The sequence below is a fragment of the Borostomias antarcticus genome, assembly GCF_949987555.1.
Source record: "Borostomias antarcticus genome assembly, chromosome: 1".
NCBI lineage: Eukaryota > Metazoa > Chordata > Actinopteri > Stomiiformes > Stomiidae > Borostomias > Borostomias antarcticus.
In genome coordinates this window covers 18,044,959-18,068,132 of record NC_140234.1, presented here as the reverse complement: position 1 = coordinate 18,068,132, position 23,174 = coordinate 18,044,959, and the positions used below count along the sequence as shown (strand labels likewise).

General features: G+C 45.1%; 1 protein-coding gene across 1 annotated transcript in view; it reads right to left on the bottom strand.

Annotated features, from left to right (window-relative positions):
* LOC311314351 (succinate receptor 1-like) overlaps positions 1-12,113 on the bottom strand; it is a gene marked incomplete at both ends in the record, with an annotated part of 14,619 nt that extends 2,506 nt beyond the window's left edge. The window contains 3 exons of the mRNA XM_084444688.1: positions 11,111-11,238; positions 11,431-11,572; positions 11,757-12,113. Coding sequence (XP_084300814.1) covers positions 11,111-11,238; positions 11,431-11,572; positions 11,757-12,113 — 627 coding nt within the window. The remainder of the gene's footprint in view (positions 1-11,110; positions 11,239-11,430; positions 11,573-11,756) is intronic.
* Positions 12,114-23,174: the final 11,061 nt, after the last annotated feature.

The window sequence follows — 23,174 nt, the reverse complement described above, 5'->3', positions numbered from 1 at the left end:
GCTTTTATACAACGGTTACTACAGTGTAAAATAGACACAGCAATGTAAAATATTAACATTAATTCAAAACTAAGCATCATTCCCTCAATTCCGCGGAGCAAAATAGTTCCCCTAACAAATGGGTTGCCAAGCAACAACAACAACTACAATGCATTGGATCAAATGGGAGGCGCATTAATACTGCAAATGGAATGATATGCGGTCCCAGGTGTGTTACAAAGTATTTTAACACGGCTTCCAGCCAATCAGAATCAAGAACCAGTACTAACCGTTGTATAAAATATATTTCAAACTAGGCTATGCCTTAACTAACAGCCTAGCCACTCCTCAGCTCGCGCATGGCTGCATCCGGAGTTAAGGAAGCCAAAATTACACATTTGCAGGAAGGACGCTTAACTGAGCCCACAGATGTATTTTGGAGTCAACACTTCCCTTTGTGCTGTGATGACTGCGTAGTGTGACACGTTTCCTGTGACATATTCTATGATAAGAACTGGGTGGCTGCAATATCTGGCTGGTACGTTTGCCCCCGGGCCACAGTGTCGCTCTGAGATGTGGAAGCCATGTATCAGATCAAACTTTGCAGGATACAGAGTGACCCTAGGGGGTGACTGTGGTCAGCTGATGTGGTTGTGTGCTTGTTGATTGGAGGGAAGATGAGTTGGTGTAAGTCAGTGTAACAAGGGCTTGGGTAATACAGGTTAATGTTGTAGCAAATCGTCAGTAAAGTTGAGACAGAGAGCTACAGTCAACGTTCTCTGAAACTCTGACACAGTGACAGTCCCGGAGCATATTTAAGCAATAATTTAGTTTAGTAAAAAGTTTATTGCTTTTATACAACGGTTACTACATCTATTAGTGTAAAAATGGAAATGGAATGATATGTGTTCCCAGGTGTGTGTTACAAAGTATTTAAACACAGCTTCCAGCCAATCAGAATCAAGAACCAGAACTAACCGTTGTATAAATGTAGGTATTCACACTCTACGGGGGACGCTATTCCTGATGCATATGGAACACCTCACCAAGGAGCTGAGGGGAAAGATAGGATTCCTCTTCAGAAGTAAGTCCTGTTTTTCCACTGTTAGCAAGAAAATCAGTGTGCAATCAGCAATATCTGTCTTTGACTATGGTGATGTTCTTCATATGCATGCGCACTTCTCTAAAGCCTCTTGACGCAGTGCTGTGCTCTCTGTTTTTTCACTGGTGATAGGTTTCTCACTCATCACTGTGCTCTGTATAGCAAAGTTGGATGGCCGTCCCTTGCCACTCAAAGAGAACAACATTCTCTTGTATTTATTTTTAAAGCAATGTCTGGCAAGCTTCCATTATACTTGTCCTCACTTTTGAGTTCTAGAGACATTGAACACCACACTAGGTCACAGTCACATGAGGCTGAACGTACAGTATAGTAAAATCTAGTCGTAAACTATACTTGTAACACTTTGTCAATACTATCAAATTCAGTAATAAACAAACACCGGAGTCCAATGACTATCAACAGATGCTGTTTATTTCCACAAGAGCAAATACACAGTCTCAGTGAGTGTCCTGCAGGAGACTTAAGGTTTTTCTATAATTCTGTTTCTGTCATTACAAACATTAGTTTGAATATTCTATGGTCAGTTATCAAACCCTGATCTATATGCGTGTGATATTGTCACTCACTTCCTCATCCCTATGGTCAATCCTACGCACTACCTTAGCATCCTTGTCTGATATTCTTATGGCCCGTACAGACTAGGCTACATGAATTCAGGCCGATTTTTTGTCGCAGACAAAGTGTCCAGCATCGGGCCCAATTATGTAATGTCAGAGCATGTCAGAATTGTTAGCATTTTCCTGCCTAGTCTGACATCTCCTGCAACCATACCTACGACGTACCTTGATGTTAACCAATAGGATGACAGTGATCTTTACATGTTAACACATCTGTTACCTCAAGTTCTCCTTGAAGGATAGACAGCCCATACTGTCCTCTTCATGACACCCAGGAACGGGTCCACAATAGTTTTTTCTTTATTGTATTTTTCTTCTTTGACTCAAAGCACCACAGCTTGCGCCGAATTCCGACTCCCTGGCAGAATCATGGTGACCATGTGAAAGACAAAAATATTGGGTAGTCTGTACAGGCCATTAGTCTCATCTGCATCTACTCTATGACAGCCAAGGCCTAGCCTCTGATTTACACACAGAGGGCCTGCTTTGTGTCATTGTTGAATCATCAACACATAGTGCACATACTGTAGTTCATTTGTAATGCACGTGAAGACTACTTAAAACTTCTAAATACATAACGTACCTCGGTGTAACACCAACGCAGGAAAGTCTGTCTTTAGTTCAAGGTTATGATAGAAGGTGTGCTCCATGTCGATTGCACATGTTTCTTGCAGTATTGTTTTTATTCTGGGATCTTATGACTTCGTATTTGATTTTATGTTGTTTTTTTGCATCATGTTAGTATTTTCTGTTTTTATTGTAATCAGGACGGCATTGAAAAGAGATCTAGCTCTCGATTGTCTTCCATGAACAAATAATGGTTTCATAATGGAGCAAGGTTTCATAAATACCACCGCTTACAGATGTCCTGCCAGTTTTGTAATGAACCCTTTGTTCCAAAATCTGAAACCACAAACAGAGTAAACATGTAGTCCCCCACAAATGATGTGCCAACCCTTGGGGCAATGAAGCAGTGGAAGCATGTGTGAAGTTGGGAACCATTATCAGCTTTATTCTGCTGATCCTTTTGGGATCAGATAGACAGGTAGACTTCTGCAAGCACTCCTATCTTGAGACATCATCACCAGGCTATAGACGAAAGAAAGGTCAAACCTTTTTAGATAACACGTACTGCTAGCATCATAATGTACTGTAGTCCCATAATTGACAGTGTGTTTGTAACAGCACACTGTCCCTCATTACCTCTGCCCCACCGGCAGTGTAGGGGTGCTAGAGACACAGGCTTTGGACTGGGGTGTGCAGGGGCAGAGCCCAGAGTGCACCGAACTGCCCCCCCCCCACGGGCTGTGACCTGAGGGGGCGCCGCAGAGCTGCCCAAACACGGCCACCCATTCACGTCCTCCATTCATTTTTTGGACTAAGGCTCAGAACCGCTTATTTCTCCAGTGTAAAAGTAAGCTGGGGAAGTCTGCGCATTTATTTCCCTGCAGGATTACACAAAAACAATGTGTGCTACTGTATATGTGTCTGGTCTAGTGTGGTGGGTGGTTATATGGCCATTTCATCCTTTTGTGCGAAATCACCCACAAATATCGCACAGGGAGAATGAGACAGAGAGATGGAGAGAGAAAGAGACATGAAAGAGAGAGAGAGAGGAATGAGGGAAAAGGAGAGAGCAAGAGAAAGACTTAGACAAAGTGAGAGAGAGAAACTCCCACAGCAAGAAGGAGAGAGGTGATGAACTATGCCTGCCCTGAAATGACCTATCCTTGGAGCGATACGTTTTTTTTAATAACCAAACCATTACTGATATATGTCAGCTAACCACATGGTGTTTCTGTAGCTGTCTGGAGCTTTCACTTTATTTATTTAGAGTACTTATTACCGGGTCTGAACACACTTGACCGATAAAAGACAACAATTACAAGTAAAAGAACATCAAATATAAACTATAATTTCCCTTAAATGGTAGAGACTGTGTCTATGGCTGTGTAGTGAACAGGCTCTACAGAGTCCTCGTGTGTTGTAAATAACTGGTTCTATGCTGCCTAGTAATGTTTGGTATCAATCTGAAGCTAAAATCATGAATCAGTTGATTATGCATGTTGGGGAAATGTAATATCATGTTGAAACCATAACAGGGATATTTGATGATTCCAGACTCTTAAGAGAATCTTGGCTCCTGTTTTGGCAATAAGTGATTAATCATCAATTACCAGTTGCACGTGTTATTTCAAGTTCAAGGGTGAATGGAAGTACATTTTGATGAGATGATTCAACACTCAGGAACACTACCTTCAGCTTCACTGAGTTAGAGGGAGTATGATAGACCAGTATAATTTATTAGTGTCAAGGCTGCACAAATACAATAGCGTATCTTATTATTAAAAAAATATGTAATAATAGCCTAGCCTACATATTCACAAGAATAAACAAAACCAGTTGTAAAATTATTTGGGGGTCGATATTTCTAGTTAGCTATGTAAAGTAACTAGCTTTATGTCCCGCCACCATCTCATAATGAACCAAAAATGTCCTCTAGCCGTGATGCAAATTTTCACTATGTTCTACTCTGTTCACTTAAAGGAGTAGTAAAGGGAAAATGCATGTTTAGCCTTGTTTTAAGGTTACTTATGATCATATACAATGGTTCAGATCAAAACGTTGACAAAGCTAGCATTTTCAAGAAAGTTGATAATTGCTCTACCACTGTTTAGGTCATACAATGGATGGATGGGCATCTTGAAAAATCATTCAAAAACATGTTAAACTCAAGATTTCAAAGACAAGAAACTCACCTAGGTGTTAGTTGGCGTTCTGACATATAATTCGCCATAAAGTAAGATTCTAGTTCATCTTGAAAGGCTTTTTTTAATATTTAGCATATAACTATTTAGTCGCAGCACATACGTGTGTAAACTTCCGCAAACTAGGTAGCCTAGCAACATAAACAATAACAATAGCTACCGTAAGTAGTTCCGCTTCCTGAATCCCCTCTGCGGATTGATCTACACATCTACAGCGGTCGCTTCAATACAAGTCAATGGATTTCATAAAATGATCAATAAAACCCTACAGGATTCATACTTTGCGGCGAATTTGATATCAGAACACCAACGGACACCAATTACACCCTCGGTGAGCTTCTTGTCTTTGAAATCGAGAGTTTAACATGTTTTTGAATGATTTTTCAAGATGCCCATCCACATCCATTGTAGGACCAAAACGGTGGTAGAGCAATTATCAACTTTCTTGAAAATCCTATCTTTGTCAACGTTTTGATCTGAACCATTGTATATGATCATAAGTAACCTTAAAACAGGGCTATGCATTTTCCCTTTACTACTCCTTTAACCTAACAACGGGGCTAGTTGTTGAATGAAACTGGTCGTCTTCTGGTTGATGTAGCGGTCAGTAAAATCAACCAAATGTTACCGTAAGAGGTGGACACCATTGGATTTGTCTCGGCCTACAGAATCTAGCTATCTGCTTTTGAGCAGCTTGGAGTCGATTATTGTTGTTATTGTGTGGTGAGGTCTGCAATTTTGTAGGCTGAAAAGTTAGCATCACCGCAATTTGGTTCTGAGTTCTAAATCCTTATGGGAAAAATGAATGGGATGCCCAAAAATCCGATCCTACAAAATTACATAAGACATTACCACTCTTTAATGACACAAATCGAGGGATATATAATAAAAGTGAGGATGCAACTATGTCATGGCAAGTGCATTTTGAGCAGGCATCTTAAAGCTAAATCTTATATACAGTCAGATCAATAGTTGGTTGTTCAGCACTGTTGAAAGTGCAGTCCATATTAAGTTTAGTTATGGGTGCATTAGCTTCAGTTTGTGGTGAACACCAGAGGTGATTATCTGATTGGTGAATTATCTGAGTGGTGAATTATCTGAGTGGTGAATTATCTGAGTGGTGAATTATCTGAGTGGTGAATTATCTGAGTGGTGAATTATCTGAGTGGTGAATTATCTGAGTGGTGAATTATCTGAGTGGTGAATTTTAACTGATTCAGTTGATCTATCTGCCCCTGGTGTTGTAAGTAATGCTTTCTATACACGTGCAGCCCCGTAGAGTTTGCTGTAGGCTTATGGTTCATAGATTTAATCATTGATAGATAGATAGATAGATAGATAGATAGATAGATAGATAGATAGATAGATAGATAGATAGATAGACAGACAGACAGACAGACAGACAGACAGACAGACAGACAGACAGGTAGGTAGGTAGATAGACAGACAGACAGACATACAGATAGATAGATAGATAGATAGATAGATAGATAGATAGATAGATAGATAGATAGATAGATAGATAGATAGATAGATAGATAGATAGATAGATAGATAGATAGGCATGCAGGCAGGCAGGCAGACAGGTAGGTAGGTAGGTAGGTACGTAGGTAGGTAGGTAGGTAGGTAGGTAGGTAGGTAGGTAGGTAGGTAGGTAGGTAGGTGGGTAGGTAGGTGGGTGGGTGGGTGGGTAGGTAGGTAGGTAGGTAGGTAGGTAGGTAGGTAGGTAGGTAGGTAGGTAGGTAGGTAGGTAGGCAGGTAGGCAGGTAGGTAGACAGACCACGGGCACTTTACACTAGTGAAAGTATAATTCAGAAAATCCCGAATTGTATGATCCTCAGCAGTTGTTCATTGATCTTATTGACTCAGGACAGGACAAAGGAATGCTGGCTCAGGGACATCTGTTCTAACTCACATGTTAAACTCCTTATATTAACACAGTTCCCACTAAAGTGAAGTTTATTCATTATTCTAATAAAATGATTACTACATGAGAGTAATACAGATGTGATTAATATTATACAGTATGATACAGTATAAAAATATACTACAGTTTGCTATCCCTGACATTCAATTGAATCTCAGGGTTAGCAAACTCTGAGTTTTCACTAAACCCGTTTTCTGGAATACCACCCTGGACTACAAAACATGGCTCTGTCAACTTTTGTGACATGTTCTTATCCCATCTTCTCAGTCTCTGGATAGTGAATTCCAAAGAGAGAAGAGAACTGAATTCCAAAGTTCTAGCAGCTAAAAAGACAGAAGCCCCATGGCATCTTACAGGGGTAGATATGAAGCAAGCACCTATGAAGAACTATGTCCACCAATTGGCCAACTGTCTCTCTACATTATGTTTTATTGTGGTGCTACTGTGCCCTGGTGGTAGAATTCTGCCACTGCACACAACAAATGTGTTCACCTCATACAGTATGGAGGGACCAGGAAGTTCAGTAAGAGTCATGTTCTTTGACTTTTCCAGTGCATTCAACACCATCCTGCCCCTCCGGCTTGCATACAAGCTCCCAGCAATGTGGGTATTGGCATGATGGTGGCCTGGATCATGGACACGGTGGTCTGGATCACAGGCCACAGTATGTCCGACTGCAGGTCTGCCTGTCTGGTGTGATGATAAGCAACATGGGCGCCACCCCAAGGAACACTACTGTCACCTTTCCTATTCCTCAGCCACAACTCTGGAGCGTGCCACCTCCAGAAGTTCTCGGATGACTCTTCTATTGTGGGCAGCATCAGAGAAGACGATAAGGAGGAGTACAAGGATGTTATCAGGAGATTTGTTGAATAGTCTGAGGAGAACCAGCTCCAACTCAACGCCAGCAAGACCAAGGCACTTGTGTGTCTGTGTAATACTATTGTCCATATAGTATACTGTATGTGTATTCCTATATATATATATATATATATTTATACAGACTGTATGTATGTGTGTACATACCCTATACTATACTCTACACATGCTGTACACATGGAAGTATATAGTCCATGTTCTTCTTCTTTGTATGCTTATTGCTACTATACACATTCTATATCTGCATCCAACCTTTGCTGCAATTTCTTCCACAGCTGGAATGCAAAATTTCCCCCTAGGGGGTATCTATCTATTTATCTATCTATCTATCTATCTATCTATCTATCTATCTATCTATCTATCTATCTATCTATCTATCTATCTATCTATCTATCTATCTGTCTGTCTGTCTGTATGTCTGTCTGTCTACCTGTCTGTCTGTCTGTCTGTCTGTCTGTCTGTCTATCTGTCTATCTATCTATCTATCTATCTATCTATCTATCTATCTATCTATCTATCTATCTATCTATCTATCTATCTATCATTTTTCAATATGGATGTTTTTGTGCCTCTTGTGATGCTTCCTTCATGCAGCAGAGGGCATAATGAGCCTATAGTTTCCCCTTGTAACGTTCCTGTGGCTGGTTCCTGGCAGATCAAATCAAAAGAGTTCTAAAGGGTGAGGAACATGCGAGGTACACTTGACTGCAGTGTGGCGTGAGAGGAACATAAAGTTATGGATCTATGTCAGAGAGGGATCAAGAAAATTGAGGTTTGAAAGCTAGAGAGAAACCTTCAATGTGTGTGTGTGTGTGTGTGTGTGTGTGTGTGCATGCATGCGCGTGTGTGTGATTTGTATAATTGATGGACTGAATGCCTTGCATTTTTCCTTTTGCCCACGCATTCTCTGTGACGGGTGGGTGTAATTTGTTCCCAATGCAACATCACACACGCACGCACGCACGCACGCACGCACACACACACACACACACACACACACACACACACACACACACACACACCATAGTAATGAGGCACATAGAGAGCCAGACTAAATTAAAATTAACATTAAATATTCACGTGCCTGTAAGGCTGTTTTTTAATGATTTTGAGTGTCACTCAGGACTTGATGAACTGAATCAAGATCAAGTGAATGTTCTGTAAATAGACAGAAAGTGTGTGAAAACACATAAGCTTTACATGAACACACACACAGGCACGCACGCACACACACACAAACCACAAACACGTTGTATGGTTTGATGTCTGGGTTAACATGGAGCAGGGAACACTGTTCAACTGCACATTTGTTGCCTAGCATGTATGCCAATGTGGAGTTGGCTGCTGGTGATAAGGGCTAAAAATAATCTTGTATGTGTGTGTGTCTGTGTGTGAGCAGGTAACCTGGGGACTGGAAATCAGATGGTACAGCACAGTAGTTTCTCGGGGAATACACTGTCTGAGAGCGAGTGTGTGAGCGTGTACTCTGTGTGTGTGTGGACTAGAGTGGCCTCATTCTAAGAGGGTGTTCCCATTATCCCCTGTAGTTCACACTGTGTCCTAATTCTGAGGGGTGACACACTTAGAGCCACATCGCACCTACTACATTACCAAGATGACTTACTCAAACCCCTTTATCAAACCCCTTTAAGGCGTTTGTGTGTGTGTGTATGTATTTGTTACGTTCCACATTATTTTTATAGGCCTACTTCTGTTGTGTGTTTTCTGTTCTCCCTGTTTTAAAAAAAAAAAAGGATTCCAGGATTGGTTCCCTGCCCCTGTCAATCATTGTTTGCAGCCCTGTCCGTTATCTGCCCAACTGGTTCCGGCACTGTTCGACCTCCAATGGCGTTGTCCAACCTGTTCGTCTGTTGCCCTATCAGAGGGGCGTGTGTGTTATTTAAATCCTCCCGCTCCCCCTCTTCATTAGGTAGTGGCATTCTTTGTTAGTCAGAGCGCGTTATCGTTGTATCTTTGTGTGCTGTGTCCTGTTTAGTTTGATCATTAGTCCTGCTGTATTGTATTTCTTCTCATACCTTTTAACAACTCCTAGTAGGTACCCCCAGGTTACCCCCATGAGACGTGTTTGAGCTCTCGTTTCTCTCCTCTCTCTCTCTCTCTCTCTCTCTCTCTCTCTCTCTCTTACCCTCTCAAACTTTTCCAGTCTTTTCACCTCTCACTGTCACTCTTTCTCTTTCTAGCATTTTCAGCCTCTCCATCACTCTCTCTCTCTCCTGTCCTCTAACGTCCACCTCTCCCCTCCCTAGGCGCAGGGTCCAGGTGTGTATTTTGATGGTTCCTCCAGAGCGGTGTGGGCTGTGAGACAGAGGGGGAGGTGTTGGAGGGGAGATAGCCCTGGGAGGCGGCCTGTGGTCACTTTAGGGACCCATCTTTCATCTCAGGACTAAGCACGAGAGCTTGTGTGTGTGTGTGTGTGTGTGTGTGTGTGTGTGTGTGTGTGATTTGGAGAATTTATGGGCTGAATGCCTTGCTTTTTTCCTTTTGCCCACGTTCTCTGTGATGGGCAGCTGTAATTTGTACCCAATGCAACATCACACCATAGCACTGAGGCACATAGAGAGAGAGAGCTCTCTAGAAAGCTAATTTGTTTTTCAGCATTAGTTTGTTTCGCGAACTTACTCAACATGGTAGCTACCTTTCCATCGTTTAAACGCGCACAGCGGGTTGTAGAATGTCTATGTGAATGTAGTGTTACCTAGTGGAGGAGTGCCTGGTGATGTGAAAGTGAAAGTTGATCATCTCATTAAAGCAATACAATAGTTTTCTCTGATTTTCTCGGAACTGTGCCCCCACAGGCTCTGCAAGTAAGTGCACTGTCGTACTGTTGTAATGTTATCAGACTGTCTTTTTCTTTTTCTGGCTTCCTCCGTGATGTTTCGCTTCGGTTTTCTCACCTCCGCCATGATATCATTAAGCTAAAAAACAAATGATATCCATAGAAGCAGGAATAGTTAGCTTCTACTGTGTTGACTTGGTACCGAAGTAGCCTATCGGTTCTTGTGGCATCCCTAGTAACTACTCAGCCAGCAGATCATCGATGGACGGCTGCTAGCCGCTGGCGCTGCTAGCAGTCCTCCGTCGGTGCGTTGGTGGCGTGGCTCACACTGCACCACCCTCCGCACACACTGAATGCTAAAGCGCCCTATACGTTGCTATGCTAATGCATGTAATTTTGCTAATGTAATAAAGGAGAACAGATGTGTGAACTTTTATTTGTATTTATTTAAAGTAGCACATAAACATAACTCCTAACTAAAGCTTTACTAATGTTCGTCATCTAATTAGTAAACTTACAGTATAAAAGTATCACCTCCTATTACTGTTTTTTTTCTTTGACCATATTAGTGTTCAATATGCCTACATTTTATTCTATGCAATCTGTGCAAAGTACTCTCAAATTTATATTGGATTGCTCAAATGTATGTGGAGGTATTTCTCCTTGGTGCAGAAATAAAAGCAGAAATTCATTTAGTAGTGTCCTCATTCAAATAAAATAGTGTCAGATTATCATTTCAAATTGTATAATATTGTTTTATATGGTTGTTGTGGGTAGGTTACTAGGGTAATCCTGGACTTTCTGCCAGCAACTAGCCCTCAGAGGTGCTCCATGTTGTATGTACGACTAAGGAGACCCAAAGAAAACGACACAGAGGTAGGGGTATCTTTAGCCCAAAGGGGTGTTTAATAAATAAACGGGAAGGGGGATTGAGGGGAGGTGTATGGTGTGCTGGCTTGGTTGTAAATGGTGTGTGTAGCTATGTGTGAGTGTGATGTAGACTATGTGTTGTTGTGGTACTAGGTGTGGTGCGGTGTGTAAATGGTCGGGGGTGTGTTGTTTGATGTGCGTTTCAGGCGGCGAGGCAAAGTCCGAGGTCCAACAGGGGTAGTCCGAGAGCAGGGCGCAGGTGAAGTTTAGGAAGGGTTCTATCCGAGGGTGGTAGACAGGAGACAGGACCCGCCAGTGCTCGGTGGCCTTCTGCAGAGCGGCATGGGCGGTCTTCCAAATACAGCAGCAGCAGCAGAGGTGGGCTTGGGTGGACGGAACCGCTACTTTGGACTCCTGTTGGGGAAACATGGGGGATTAATAGCCCAGAGAGCAATCAAAGGGAGACATACCGATGGTGGAGCTCGTCATGGCATTGTAGGCAAACTCTTCCCATGGCAGGTACTTGCAGCACCAAGAGGCGGGGTTGGTGGTGGTGACACAGCGAAACCTGGACTCCAGGCACTGGTTGACCCGCTCCGTCTGCCCGTTGGTCTGGGGGCGGTAACCCGAGAAGTTAATTAGGGACCACGGTCAGAAATGATGTCTCCGACGTAACTTCAGGTGAGGCACGGACGTCAACGCCGGGCTAATCGGCAGCGGCCTAATCAGTCACACCCCGTAATGACGCAACCTACCAGCTGACTGTCAGCAGTCTTAGCATTGGTCCAGCGACTACCCGATCGCAGCCCATTCTGATCGTCATGGAGGCAGCAATGGTAGAAATGGGGACAAACAGACGGTTCGGGGAACCGCCCTGTGGTCCGGGGTGGTCACGGAGAGCCCACCGGACGACAGAGTCAATACCACAAGTGACGACCCCCACCACCCGGGCCCGGGACAGGATGGGCTCAGCGGACACGGGAGCAGGGGATTCCTCCGCGAACTGACGGGAGAGGGCGTCGGCCTTAGTATTGCAGGAACCCAGTTGGTAGGTCAGGTGGAAGTCAAAACGGGCAAAAATACGCACCCAGCATGCCTGCCGGTCGTTTAGCCGTTTGGCTGCCTTGATGTGAGTGAGGTTGCGGTGGTCCATCCACACCAGAAACAGCAACTTCACCCCCTCCAGCCAGTGTAGCGTTGTAGAACTCGGCTCTATCCCTCACCAGACCATCCTTGATGGCTTCGCTGAGTCTTCTTCTATACGTGCTCTGTAGCGCCTTGTCACCCCACCCGCTGTCAGCGGCCAGACCTAGAGCCGTGCTGAATGGAGTGGAGCCGAACGGCGGCTTCAGCCCCGTCTAAGGGGTGATCCAACACCTGAGTGAATTCTCGTGTAAAGGATGCATAACTAGTGGCTAGGTCCCGGTTCTGGTCCACTGTCGTGGTGGCCCACCTGATATAATACCTTGGACCTGTCACAGCCGTACCTGCTCGGCTGGTGCTTAAAGACTAACTCGCATTGGACTAAAAAACCACAGCAGCGTCCCTCTCAAAGGCCCTGGGGCTGGCTAGAACTGGTTTGCAGTCGCTGGGAACAACAGGGTTGTTACGGCTCGCATGCCCTCGCCTCCACAACCGCCTCCCTCTCTCCCCTCTGGGCCCGCTGCGCGCTCGGGGCGTCCTACGCGCTCTACCGCACGTCGCATCGGCCCGGGCATACAACGCTCTGACTCTCCGGAGTTTCCCCCCACTGCCGGGCGTTCCCCGTCTCCGGCCAGCTCCGCGGACTCGGCAGTCTCCTCCCTCTCCGGTGACGAAGAGTCGGATCCCGACATGCCCAGCACATCGGCCCGTGCGCAAAGACAAGAACGGCGCGCTCGTCTCCGACGATGACGCGGGCGCAGCTCTACTCACCGGTTTCCATTTATCATCACCACACCTGTCCCTCGTTCTGCAATCACCTTCAACCTCTACAAGAACCTGGTCTACACTCCACTCATCGCCAGATCTTACCATAACCCACATGTGGTAAAGCATAGCCTAGCCTACAATCTCCTTACCCGTATTTTGTAGTGTTTTTTCCCGTTCCCCGTTTGTGATTACTATCACTCACCCTACCTCTCCTCCTCGTCTCTCCAGTTCCTGCCTGACCCACGCCTGTACGACAACCCTGCTCCTGCCTGACCCACGCCTGTACGACAACCACGCTCCTGCCTGACCATCGCCTGTACGACAACCCCGCTCCTGCCTGACCATCGCCTGTACGACTACCACGCTCCTGCCTGACCATCGGCTGTACGACTACCACGTCCCCCTTTGTGTTATCTCATTAAATCGCCCCTCCGGGCTTTACCGTCCCTTGCCTCCTCCTTTCCTGTTGCGCCTGGGTCCCTAACCAAACCCTCACAAGGGTGCTCTGGGGCCAGAGCCGGCAGAGGATTGGGAGCTGAGGCCGGTTCAGGATTGGGGTCAGGGACTTGGCCCCGCATGCCTGCGTCCAATCTGTCGAGCCGAGCCAGGACCTGGCCGAAGGCAGTGGTGAGCTGACTCTCCAGGTGAGTGAGGTAGCCATGGTTACTCTGAAGTGCGGTGTGGAGCAGGCCAAGCGCGGTTTGGGATTCGAGAGCTGGGACCCCCCTGCCTCTGACCCTAGGGAGGTGACACAGAGGCAGGGGTATCTTTAGCCCGAAGGCGTATTTAATAAATAAATGGGAAGGGGGATTGTGGGGAGGTGTATGGTGTGCTGGCTAGGTTGTAAACGGTGTGTGTATCTATCTATGTGTGAGTGCAATGTGTTGGTGCGGTTCCAGGGAGGCACAAGAGTAGCAGGGGTTCCAGGGAGGCACAACAGTAGCAGGGGTTCCAGAGAGGCACGAGGGGAACAGGGGTTCCAAGGAGGCACGAGGGGAGCAGGGGTTCCAGGGAGGCACGAGCGGAACAGGGGTTCCAGGGAGGCACGAGGGGAACAGGGGTTCCAAGGAGGCACGAGGGGAGCAGGGGTTCCAGGGAGGCACGAGCGGAACAGGGGTTCCAGGAAGGCACGAGCGGAACAGGGGTTCCAGGGAGGCACAAGAGGAGCAGGGGTTCCAGGGAGGCACAAGAGGAGCAGGGGTTCCAGAGAGGCACAAGATGAGCTGGGGTTCCTTGGGTAAAACAGGACAGGCATGGGAATTAGATACTGAAAATAGCAAACGCAGGAAAAAGAGTCCTTCCAAAGCTGGAGACGCGACAAACCATGAGGTTTGAACTATGTTCTGGCATCGTCTGTCAGGTCAGCGTGGCTTTTGTATAGCGGGGTGCTCATCAGGCCCAGGGGCCTCATTTATAAAGCTTGCATACGCACAAAATAATGCGTACACCACTCCAGAGCAAACTTCGGGATTTATAAAAAACAAACTTGACGGGAGAATGACGGAGAATGTGCTCACCTCCAAGCACACTCTGACCCATGCATACGCACATTTCTGGTGAAATGATAAACTGCGATTCTAATGGCAGGAAGATGAAACCCAAGAAACGCTTTGAAATTTACACCGTTGTGAACAATAAATATATCCGATATTGCAAAATAATCCCTCAAATATGTTGCACAGTCCAACCGGGAATCATAATCAACAGGATCTGTCATCGCTAAACAATTGATTCATTTATTTATTCTCATAAATAATGATTGTATTTATTTATTCTCATAAATGATTCCTTTATGTATTTATTCTCATAAATAATCATGTAGACAGTGTAGGCTATGTGCTCAAAGCAATCACTATAATTCAAATACTGTTCTGAATGACTTGTGAACGGCCTTCATATTTACACTGCTATGTGAATCCCAATTTTGGTAGAGCAACAATCACTCTAGTCGTAGAGAAGGCCCTCTCACCGTGGGCAAAATGACAGTGCCAACATGCAGCCTAGCCTTCCACAACAAGAAATCTCTAAGTGTGCATTGTTGTGCATGACATATTTACTCAGGCAATGTGTAGGCTAATATATTATAAAGATACCCTAATATGATTCACTGTAAGCTGTGTTACACTGAAATAGGCTGTTTGTTGGTGGTGTTTCATTAATGATTGATCAATATTGCCTCATTGTTTGACTCAGGAATCCTCATTCATAGGGCGCCCATTATCATAAGCTATTTAGAAATCGCCATGCATATTCGATGAATTAAATAGGCTAATTTGATCCCGTGTTCGATGCCTCAGTCGGGCAGATAAGAGTGCTGTTAATTGTCTTATATGTTATGGATGTTATGTGTCATCGGCTGTCCTGTTTTCATGACATCCAGCATTGTTGGAAACAAATGCCCTCACCTCTACATGTCATCCCTCGGATTCATCGTCTACTATACCCAGTTTGAGGTGTCTGTGCCCAAAATTGGCAAAGTTATTGATCCGAGCCACATTAAATATTGGTTTTATTGATTTATTGATTTTCAATAAATTGGTAATCAATATTTTCAGAAAACCAAAAGGTGTCATAGATAGATATTGATTATTAGAATTTTTAAAAGTGGTTTGAGGTGTCTGTGCCCAGAATTGGCAAAGTTATTGATAAAAAACTTGATCGAATATCTGTCTGATTCATTAATGAATTGGTAATCAATATTTTCAGAAAACCAAAAGGTGTCATAGAGAGATATTGATTAGTAGAATAATTCAGACGTGGTTTGAGGTGTCTGTGCCCAAAATTTGCAGTTATTGATCCTAACCACATTAAATATTGGTTTAATTGATTTATTGATTTTTAATAAATTGCTAATCAATAATTAATAATAACTCCAAAAGCTGTCACAGATAGATATTGATTAGTAGAATAATTTTCAAGTGGTTTGTGATGTCTTTGTCCAATATTGGCAGTTATTTTCTCCTAATTATAATTGTACTTTCTCCACGGTCCCTACATTTCTGAATATGAATGTCTGATGAATGTCGAACATGAAACCAACTTTACCTCGGTGAAATTAAATCAATCAATCAATCACGTGACAATCGCACCTGCTCCATATAATAATGTCCGTGGGTGGGTATAAAAAGGCATGCAATTCCAATGCGTAATGACGCACAATTGCTGCTTTATAGGCCTACTGCCTACTGCTGCTTGATGATGTGGATGAAGGCATTCGGAGAGAGTGAGTCTTCAGGGACCGGCAAGACCTACTGCAGGGCTGCCAAGTCTCATGCATCGAGCGTGAGACACACGCATTTCAGCCTCTTCTCACGCTCTCACGCCAGACTTCACAATTCTCACATGGAGAACCCCCCTGTCAACAACTCGCATGACAATAAAATTAACGGGGAAGGGGATACATCTCACTCCAAGCTTTTTGTCAAACTTGGCAGCCCTGCTACTGGCCAATGACGACGAGTGGCTCATGAGCTTCTTTGCTATGTTATGGTGCGTTCCAGGCAACCCGTAACCCGTGTTTTTCCAACCTTCTAAACGTGAAAATGCACTGGAATGGCAGTCAAACCCGTAACTTCCCACCCGTGTACTCCTACCAGATCGATGTACTCCCAGTTGTGCTCTCTGACGTCACACAGCCCTCTAAACAAAATGGGTACGGCGACATTAGGGCAACGTAAAGTAAATTAGTATGTTGTAATCAAAATAATACAAACAATGATGCACTTCAATCTGCTATGTGTATGTAATGATGCCCAAATATGGTGACAAGAGATAGCTAGTGCTAGCTAGCGCTAGCTAGCTAACGTTAAGGTAAACCTGAACTTGACCATGCAAACGACGAAAAGTTGATGATGTCAATAAATAAAATTATGTAACGTACAATTTCTTAGCATAGCGAAATTAGGCATACAATGTTTAGCTTGCCAGCTCTGACAGTGTGCCAAATCTCAAGCTTTTGCCATATTGGCTTGTTTACATTTATCCAGAATTCCACGCACTCATTTGCCTGGAATGCTATGAATTTGTGAGTCGTGACTTGTAACTTACGGGCTCAAAATCCTATCTGGAACACGGCATTAGATTTGGGCTGTATCGATTTCTGTGAATTGGAGGCGTTTCACTGACCATTTATAGGCATTTATGGGCATTAAGAGGGTGGGACAAAACGCACGCTCATGTGCGCCAAGTTTAGAGTTGATTGAGATTTATAATGGGGAACCGGCATGGGACGTGCGTGTGCACTTCGTTATATATTGGAAAATCGTTGTGCGTACCTTTTGGAACTTGTGCATGTCCGCAACCCTTAGTAGACTACGCAAATTCTGATCAAGGTTTTATAAATGAGGCCCCCAGGTGCGCCGATTCGGGATTGAGACCCGGTACGACGTTGCCACGGCAACGCTCTGGTAGAGCGCGCAGCGGTGGACGGCTGATCAGAGCGCGCTGGTGACACATTCCCGGCCCGTCCCGTGACACTCCAGCGCTGATGTGCTACTCAGAGGGGGGTAAAATCTCGGCGGCCTTCCGAAGGCTATACACTAGAGTTCCTCCAGCGGCATTCTGCCAGAAAAAAGCTAGCAGAAGGAAGGAAAGGAAAGAAGGAAAGCCACCACCGATATATCTCCCGCTGGCGGCAGATTGCTACAGTAGCTGGGTAGATAATTATTATATTTTATTTATTATATTCATCTAATAAATGCAGACCAAATATTATAATGTTAATATTACCGTTATGCAAAATAAGGCCGGTTGGCTCTGTTGGGCCTGACTTGGATGTAGCTGGGCCTATAGGCCCATCCAGGCCCATCCATGCCTAGGCACCTGAGATGGAGTCACTTGCATTGAGTTCTTCGCTGATGTAGAAATCATATTGCTGCAAATCCACTGGCACGAAAACAATTCAACCCAGCCAGGACAGGGTCAGAGTCATGACGTCTTGGATAAACGTGTCACAAACACATTGAACATGCTCTGGTCACCCGGGGGAGCTAACCTCCCCATAACCTGCCAGATGTGACCACAACATGGCCGTCACTTCACTGTCAATGTAACGAGAAGTGAAGAGCTTTCCCAGATACAGATCTGATACCCCAGCAGTGGTGTATACTGTTCAGAGGAAACTTAGTGACTTAGTTCCCTTTCTGGGTTGCATATTAACATAAGCACTGCAGCAGTTATCCTGTGCTGACATATGATAGGTGTGTGTGAGCGGCTGTTTAATCATCAGTTCCTCTTTCCTCTCAAACAGGAATTATAATCCCCCCCAGCCACAAAGGAAGTGGCCCAGTGTTTAAACAATGCTAACTATTTTGCTTTGTTCACTAGTGCAGTCCACACACACAAACACACACACCTTTGCCTTGCTGCAGCTATATTTCATTGCGCGGCCGGCTGACTCTCGAGCTTGTTTTTGTCAGGCCTTCTCAGTGCAACCGATACGACTTGCTCTTCCCTCCTCAGGGACGCATAAAAAGCCAGGCGGAGGTCAGCTGACCGCCAGCTAATGTCTACGCTCGCTGTCGCAGTGTCTGAACGGAACACTGACCTCAGCCCTGCCGAGATCGGCCCACTCACAGGGTGGATGTAATGGTGTCTAGAGGTTGAACTCACGTTGTAATCATGTTGTAATGACATTAAATTGGCCTCAGATACTGTATACTGTAAGTAGCTACAGTATCTTCGCTTTAGCAATTTAGCATGAAGTTTGGCGCAACATTGTGTATTCAGTCAATGTTCTGTCAATATAGTTTTCCATGTCTAGTTCATGGTATAGCAAGGCACGAGTGGGTTACTTCACAGTGGGTTGGGTTACTTCAGTGGCAACATCTGATTTTCATTTGGACTCAATTCATATTGAGTTGAATTTAAATGTGTTGCTATTTTTCCAGTGGTGGGCCGTCAGGGCCAGCAAGGCCTTCTCTGCTGGCCTAACATAAATCATGATCATAATTTGATAAAGGTTAATTTAATTTTGAATTTACTTTCCCTAAATATATAAAAATATTCTTCATATTCTCTTCATGTTCGTGTTGTTTTTAAGTTAGAGTTTTTATCCAATCAGAATTCAGCTAGTTTGTGTTGCCAGGCTGTATGAAATCTGCCTGAGGCCTTCAGAATCAACAATGCGGGCGTCTGTGCAATGGAAATGAACGGGCACATACAGTTGATAGACAGTTGCGATAGCCAATCAGATCACGAGTTGTTGATAGCAGGCCTTCTAGCTGGCCTCACGTTGAACGTGACATGTACGCTTCCTGTGATTGGATACTCACTTACGGCCGTAAAACAACAACAAGAAGAAGGATAGCCTACGGATAGCCCAGTGAAAATGCTCTGGTCCAATTCATGTCCATCCATAATAGATCAGATAAATCCTCATGTGCCAGATGTTATTTTAGGTAGGGTTTACTCCTGCAATGTATGTAAATAATGTGGCACGCTGGCGCGGCTGTGTGGTTGTACTAAGAGACTTGTGTCATTGTGTTTCATTGTGTCGCTGGCTGTCGCCTATGTGGCCGTCTTGTTTGTTGTCTTTCTGATTTTAAACTGCGATTTTGCAATTTAGTGTACAATCTTGTTATAGCTTGCCTGTATTCTATGTGGACTTATTAAAACTTTTTGGACAGATAATTTTAAAAACCCTTTTATTTTGTAGTTTTGACAGTAGCCTACCACGTAGAGATATTTTTTAATTGCTGATGCGGGTTTATTGATTTTTAAATGCGCTGGAAAATAGCCCGTTTTGTAACACAATTGAGGTGATGCAATGCCCAGTCGTGCCTAAGTGTGTTTCAGAAACATTAACACTGTTTCTGTATACTATTTCTCCAGCCGTGGTCACGTGGTGTCATAAATGATGATATTATGAGAGGTATTTATTGAAGTCGGACTAAGTAGGACATCACTGAAGGCCTAGGTGTGAAATGCACGGCCCGCCACTGTATTTTTCATTTAATTAGCAGTTAGCAGGTTCAACTGCCACTGTAAAAAGTTCAGACCTTACAAAACGGAAATGGGAGAACAATCACCCTGAAACTAATCAAACTCTCTCTCTCACACACACACACACACACACACACACACACACACACACACACACACACACACACACACACACATTCCATCACCCCCCCCTTCCCCTTCCCACACATAGACTCACTCTGGACCTTTTTAAAGTCTCCTCCTGTTTCATTGCCTGCATCACCAGTTTTTATGGCTGTGAACATTACCGCACCGCAGAGCAAATAATGGCCCTCCTGTTCTCTGTCCCAGGCTGATGACATCACACACCCGCTACTGAGGGGCCTGTGGTCCTGTAAAGCAGGTTATTTATATAAAACACTCATTGTGATGTTTTTCACCCTGGTTCTGGGTGCATGGTGGAGGAATAGAGTCCAGAAGCCACCTCATGATGTGAGCCACTGTTTTGTGGGGTGAGATATTTCGCCGTCCACATGCACAACATTAGTCTACTCTGGTACAAGATTTGCTCTACAAAGCAGTCTCTGTGTCTCTCTCTCTCCTCCACACATACACACACACACACACACCCCTACACACACACACCAGTTCTGACTGTAGATAGCACCTCAGCTTTCCTGTCATTCTGTAGTGAAGTCTAAATTGGCAGTTTTGTCAGTTGACAGGCAGGCGGGGGCTGACAACAGAAAACCTTCTACAAATAAACAGCAGCCAGTCTCTCACTCTCAGCATCACATCCTGCTCTCCTCTGCCTCTTCTGGTGTCTTGCTTTGGGTGTATCTCCCTCCATCCAGTTTGTGTTTGTGTCCCTTTCTTTTTCTCCATTTTAGCTCGAATCAGGCTCTGATATCAGACTCAAAGGAACACAGCTGGTAGAGTTTTTGTCAGCCAAACCGTACAGATCAATGGTTTGTCATCTCCACAGCCCGCTAATTGGTGTCAGATAATGTCAGCAGCTGGAAATCTCACAACAGCATGAGGGATTTAACTGGTTACTAGGGGAGCAGGATATCTCACAACATCTTATGGGATTTATGGAACTGGTGGCAGATTTTACTAGGGGAGCAGGATATCTCACAACACCATATGGGAATATCGGAACTGGTGTCAGATTATACCAGGGGAGCAGGATATCTCACAACACCATACAGGAATAACGGAACTGGTGTCAGATTATACCAGGGGAGCAGGATATCTCACAACATTTAATGGGATTTATTCAACTGGTGTCAGATTATACCAGGGGAGCAGGATATCTCACAACATTATATGGGAATAACGGAACTGGTGTCAGATTATACCAGGGGAGCAGGATATCTCACAGCATATGGGATTTAACTGCTTATTAGTCTCACTGTACAAGCATACAATAGTGACATGTAATTCAAACAAATATCAGATTTTCTGGTTAAAAATAATACTAGGCTAATAAACATGAAATTCCAAGATCCAGTATGATACCAATGCCCAGGCGCAGACTTTTGCAGGAGGTAGTGCTTGATGACGTCACAGTGTGGTAGGCATCAGCCGTGGGCTACAGCGGGTCTCTGTTAGCCCCTGGTTTGCATGTTTTGGAGTGATGGGCCAGAACAGATAGTGCCAGCCGTTGTTGAGGTAGTCGACTGAAAAACACGCCAAAAAGGTCCGCCTGGGTCTATTAGGGTCCAGGGAAAACAAAGTGAGGGGAGACAGCAGTCTGTTTGGGACAGGAAGGGACAGAGCTGGCAGCGACTTTTAGATGCTGTGTAAATGTTAGTGCTACTGTGGTTGTTTCTGTCTGGGACTGTTTGTTTTCTTTTGCAGTATAAGGGAGCACATGTCTATCCATAGCTTGAGTCGCAGGGCACATTCTTTACTGTATACAGTAGGTCCAAGAGTTTGTGTGTGTGTGTGTGTGTGTGGGGTGGGGGGGGGGGGGTGTTGAGGTTTGAATAGGTGAGGATACAGGAAAGCTAAAAGCTGTCTTATCTCTCCCTCCCTCCTTCCCTCCTTCCCTCTGTTCTGTTGAAGTGTTTAAGCCCACAGCGGTATAATGTCCCCTCTCGCTGCTGGAGACGTACTTAGAGGACTGTTCTCCGGGGTTTAGCAGTGCCGTACCTGCTGGGCTCTGTCTTAATGCCTTTGGCAAGAGGTTGTAAGTCTGGAGATACACACACACACACTGTGCTCCAAACTGTCGTCGTTCTTCTTTCTCTCCCCCCCCCCAGCCCCACGTCTCTCCTTTTCTCTCCCCCACCTGCCTCAGGCACAGAGTTTGAGTGGCAGGACGCTCATGTCTGACCCCAGCCGCTCTGCTGCACGCGGAGAACCGGGAGTCTCTCCTTTTAACTTCTCCTGCTCTACTCTCTCTCTCTCTCTCTCTCTCTCTCTCCTTATACCTCCTTCTCTCACGGTCACTCTCAGCAGGTAGGCAGGCCCGGGTGTTCTGGCATCACCACCCTCTTTACCTGTCGCCATGTCGGGGTGCAGCAGGAGGGGGTCTCTGACTCACAGACCAGCTTAGACTAGGGTCAGTGGGGGAGAAGCCATAGGTGGCCTGGGTAGTCGATGAGGGCTGGATCTAAATTGGATTCTCGGAGAAGAAGATTAAATTGTAACGATCCCACTGGTGTTCTTCTCTCCATCTCTGTCATCTTCTCTCGCTCCCCGCCCCCCATTTCCTTTTTCTGTTCTTAATCACCCTCTCTTCTCTGTTCCTTTTCTTGCCGTTCCTGTCTTTTCGGCAGACAGAGGAGAGAAACGGGCAAATCGCCACAGCACAGAACAATGGCCCCCGAAAATCTGGACTTGATCCGTCTCCAACCCTCACTTTCCTCAAGTAACCCCCCCCCCCCCCACCCCCCGCAATTCTGGTCTGGGCTTGACACTCGCCATGATCCTCTCAACACCCTGCCCCCCTACCCCCCCCCCCAGCTCCTCCATGACCCCGCTTCCCCTAGCCTCCTTCAACCAGCACATCTGGGCTGGGCCATGCCCCCCCCCCCCCCCCCCCGCCCCCCACACACACACACAACCCCCAGGCCTCGAACCTCCAGGATTTTACATCTGGATTGGACTCCGGAAGAATGTCTCCACCTGCTTTGTGTTTCAGGGGGAGTGTTCCCCGCAGCAATGTTCATAATCTGGGGTTTATAGGATGACTGGATAAGTGAATGTTAACAGGATGGGTTATGTTTGTCCCTGTCAGTCTGTGTCAGTGCTCTGGTCTCTGTTGGTCTGGTCTGTCCAGCCTCACTCTGTTGCATTTTTATTGTCTCAGTTGTTTTCAATCTTCCTGGGTCTCTCAGCTTCCTGATGCACTGAGGGGGAGGACTGTTTTATT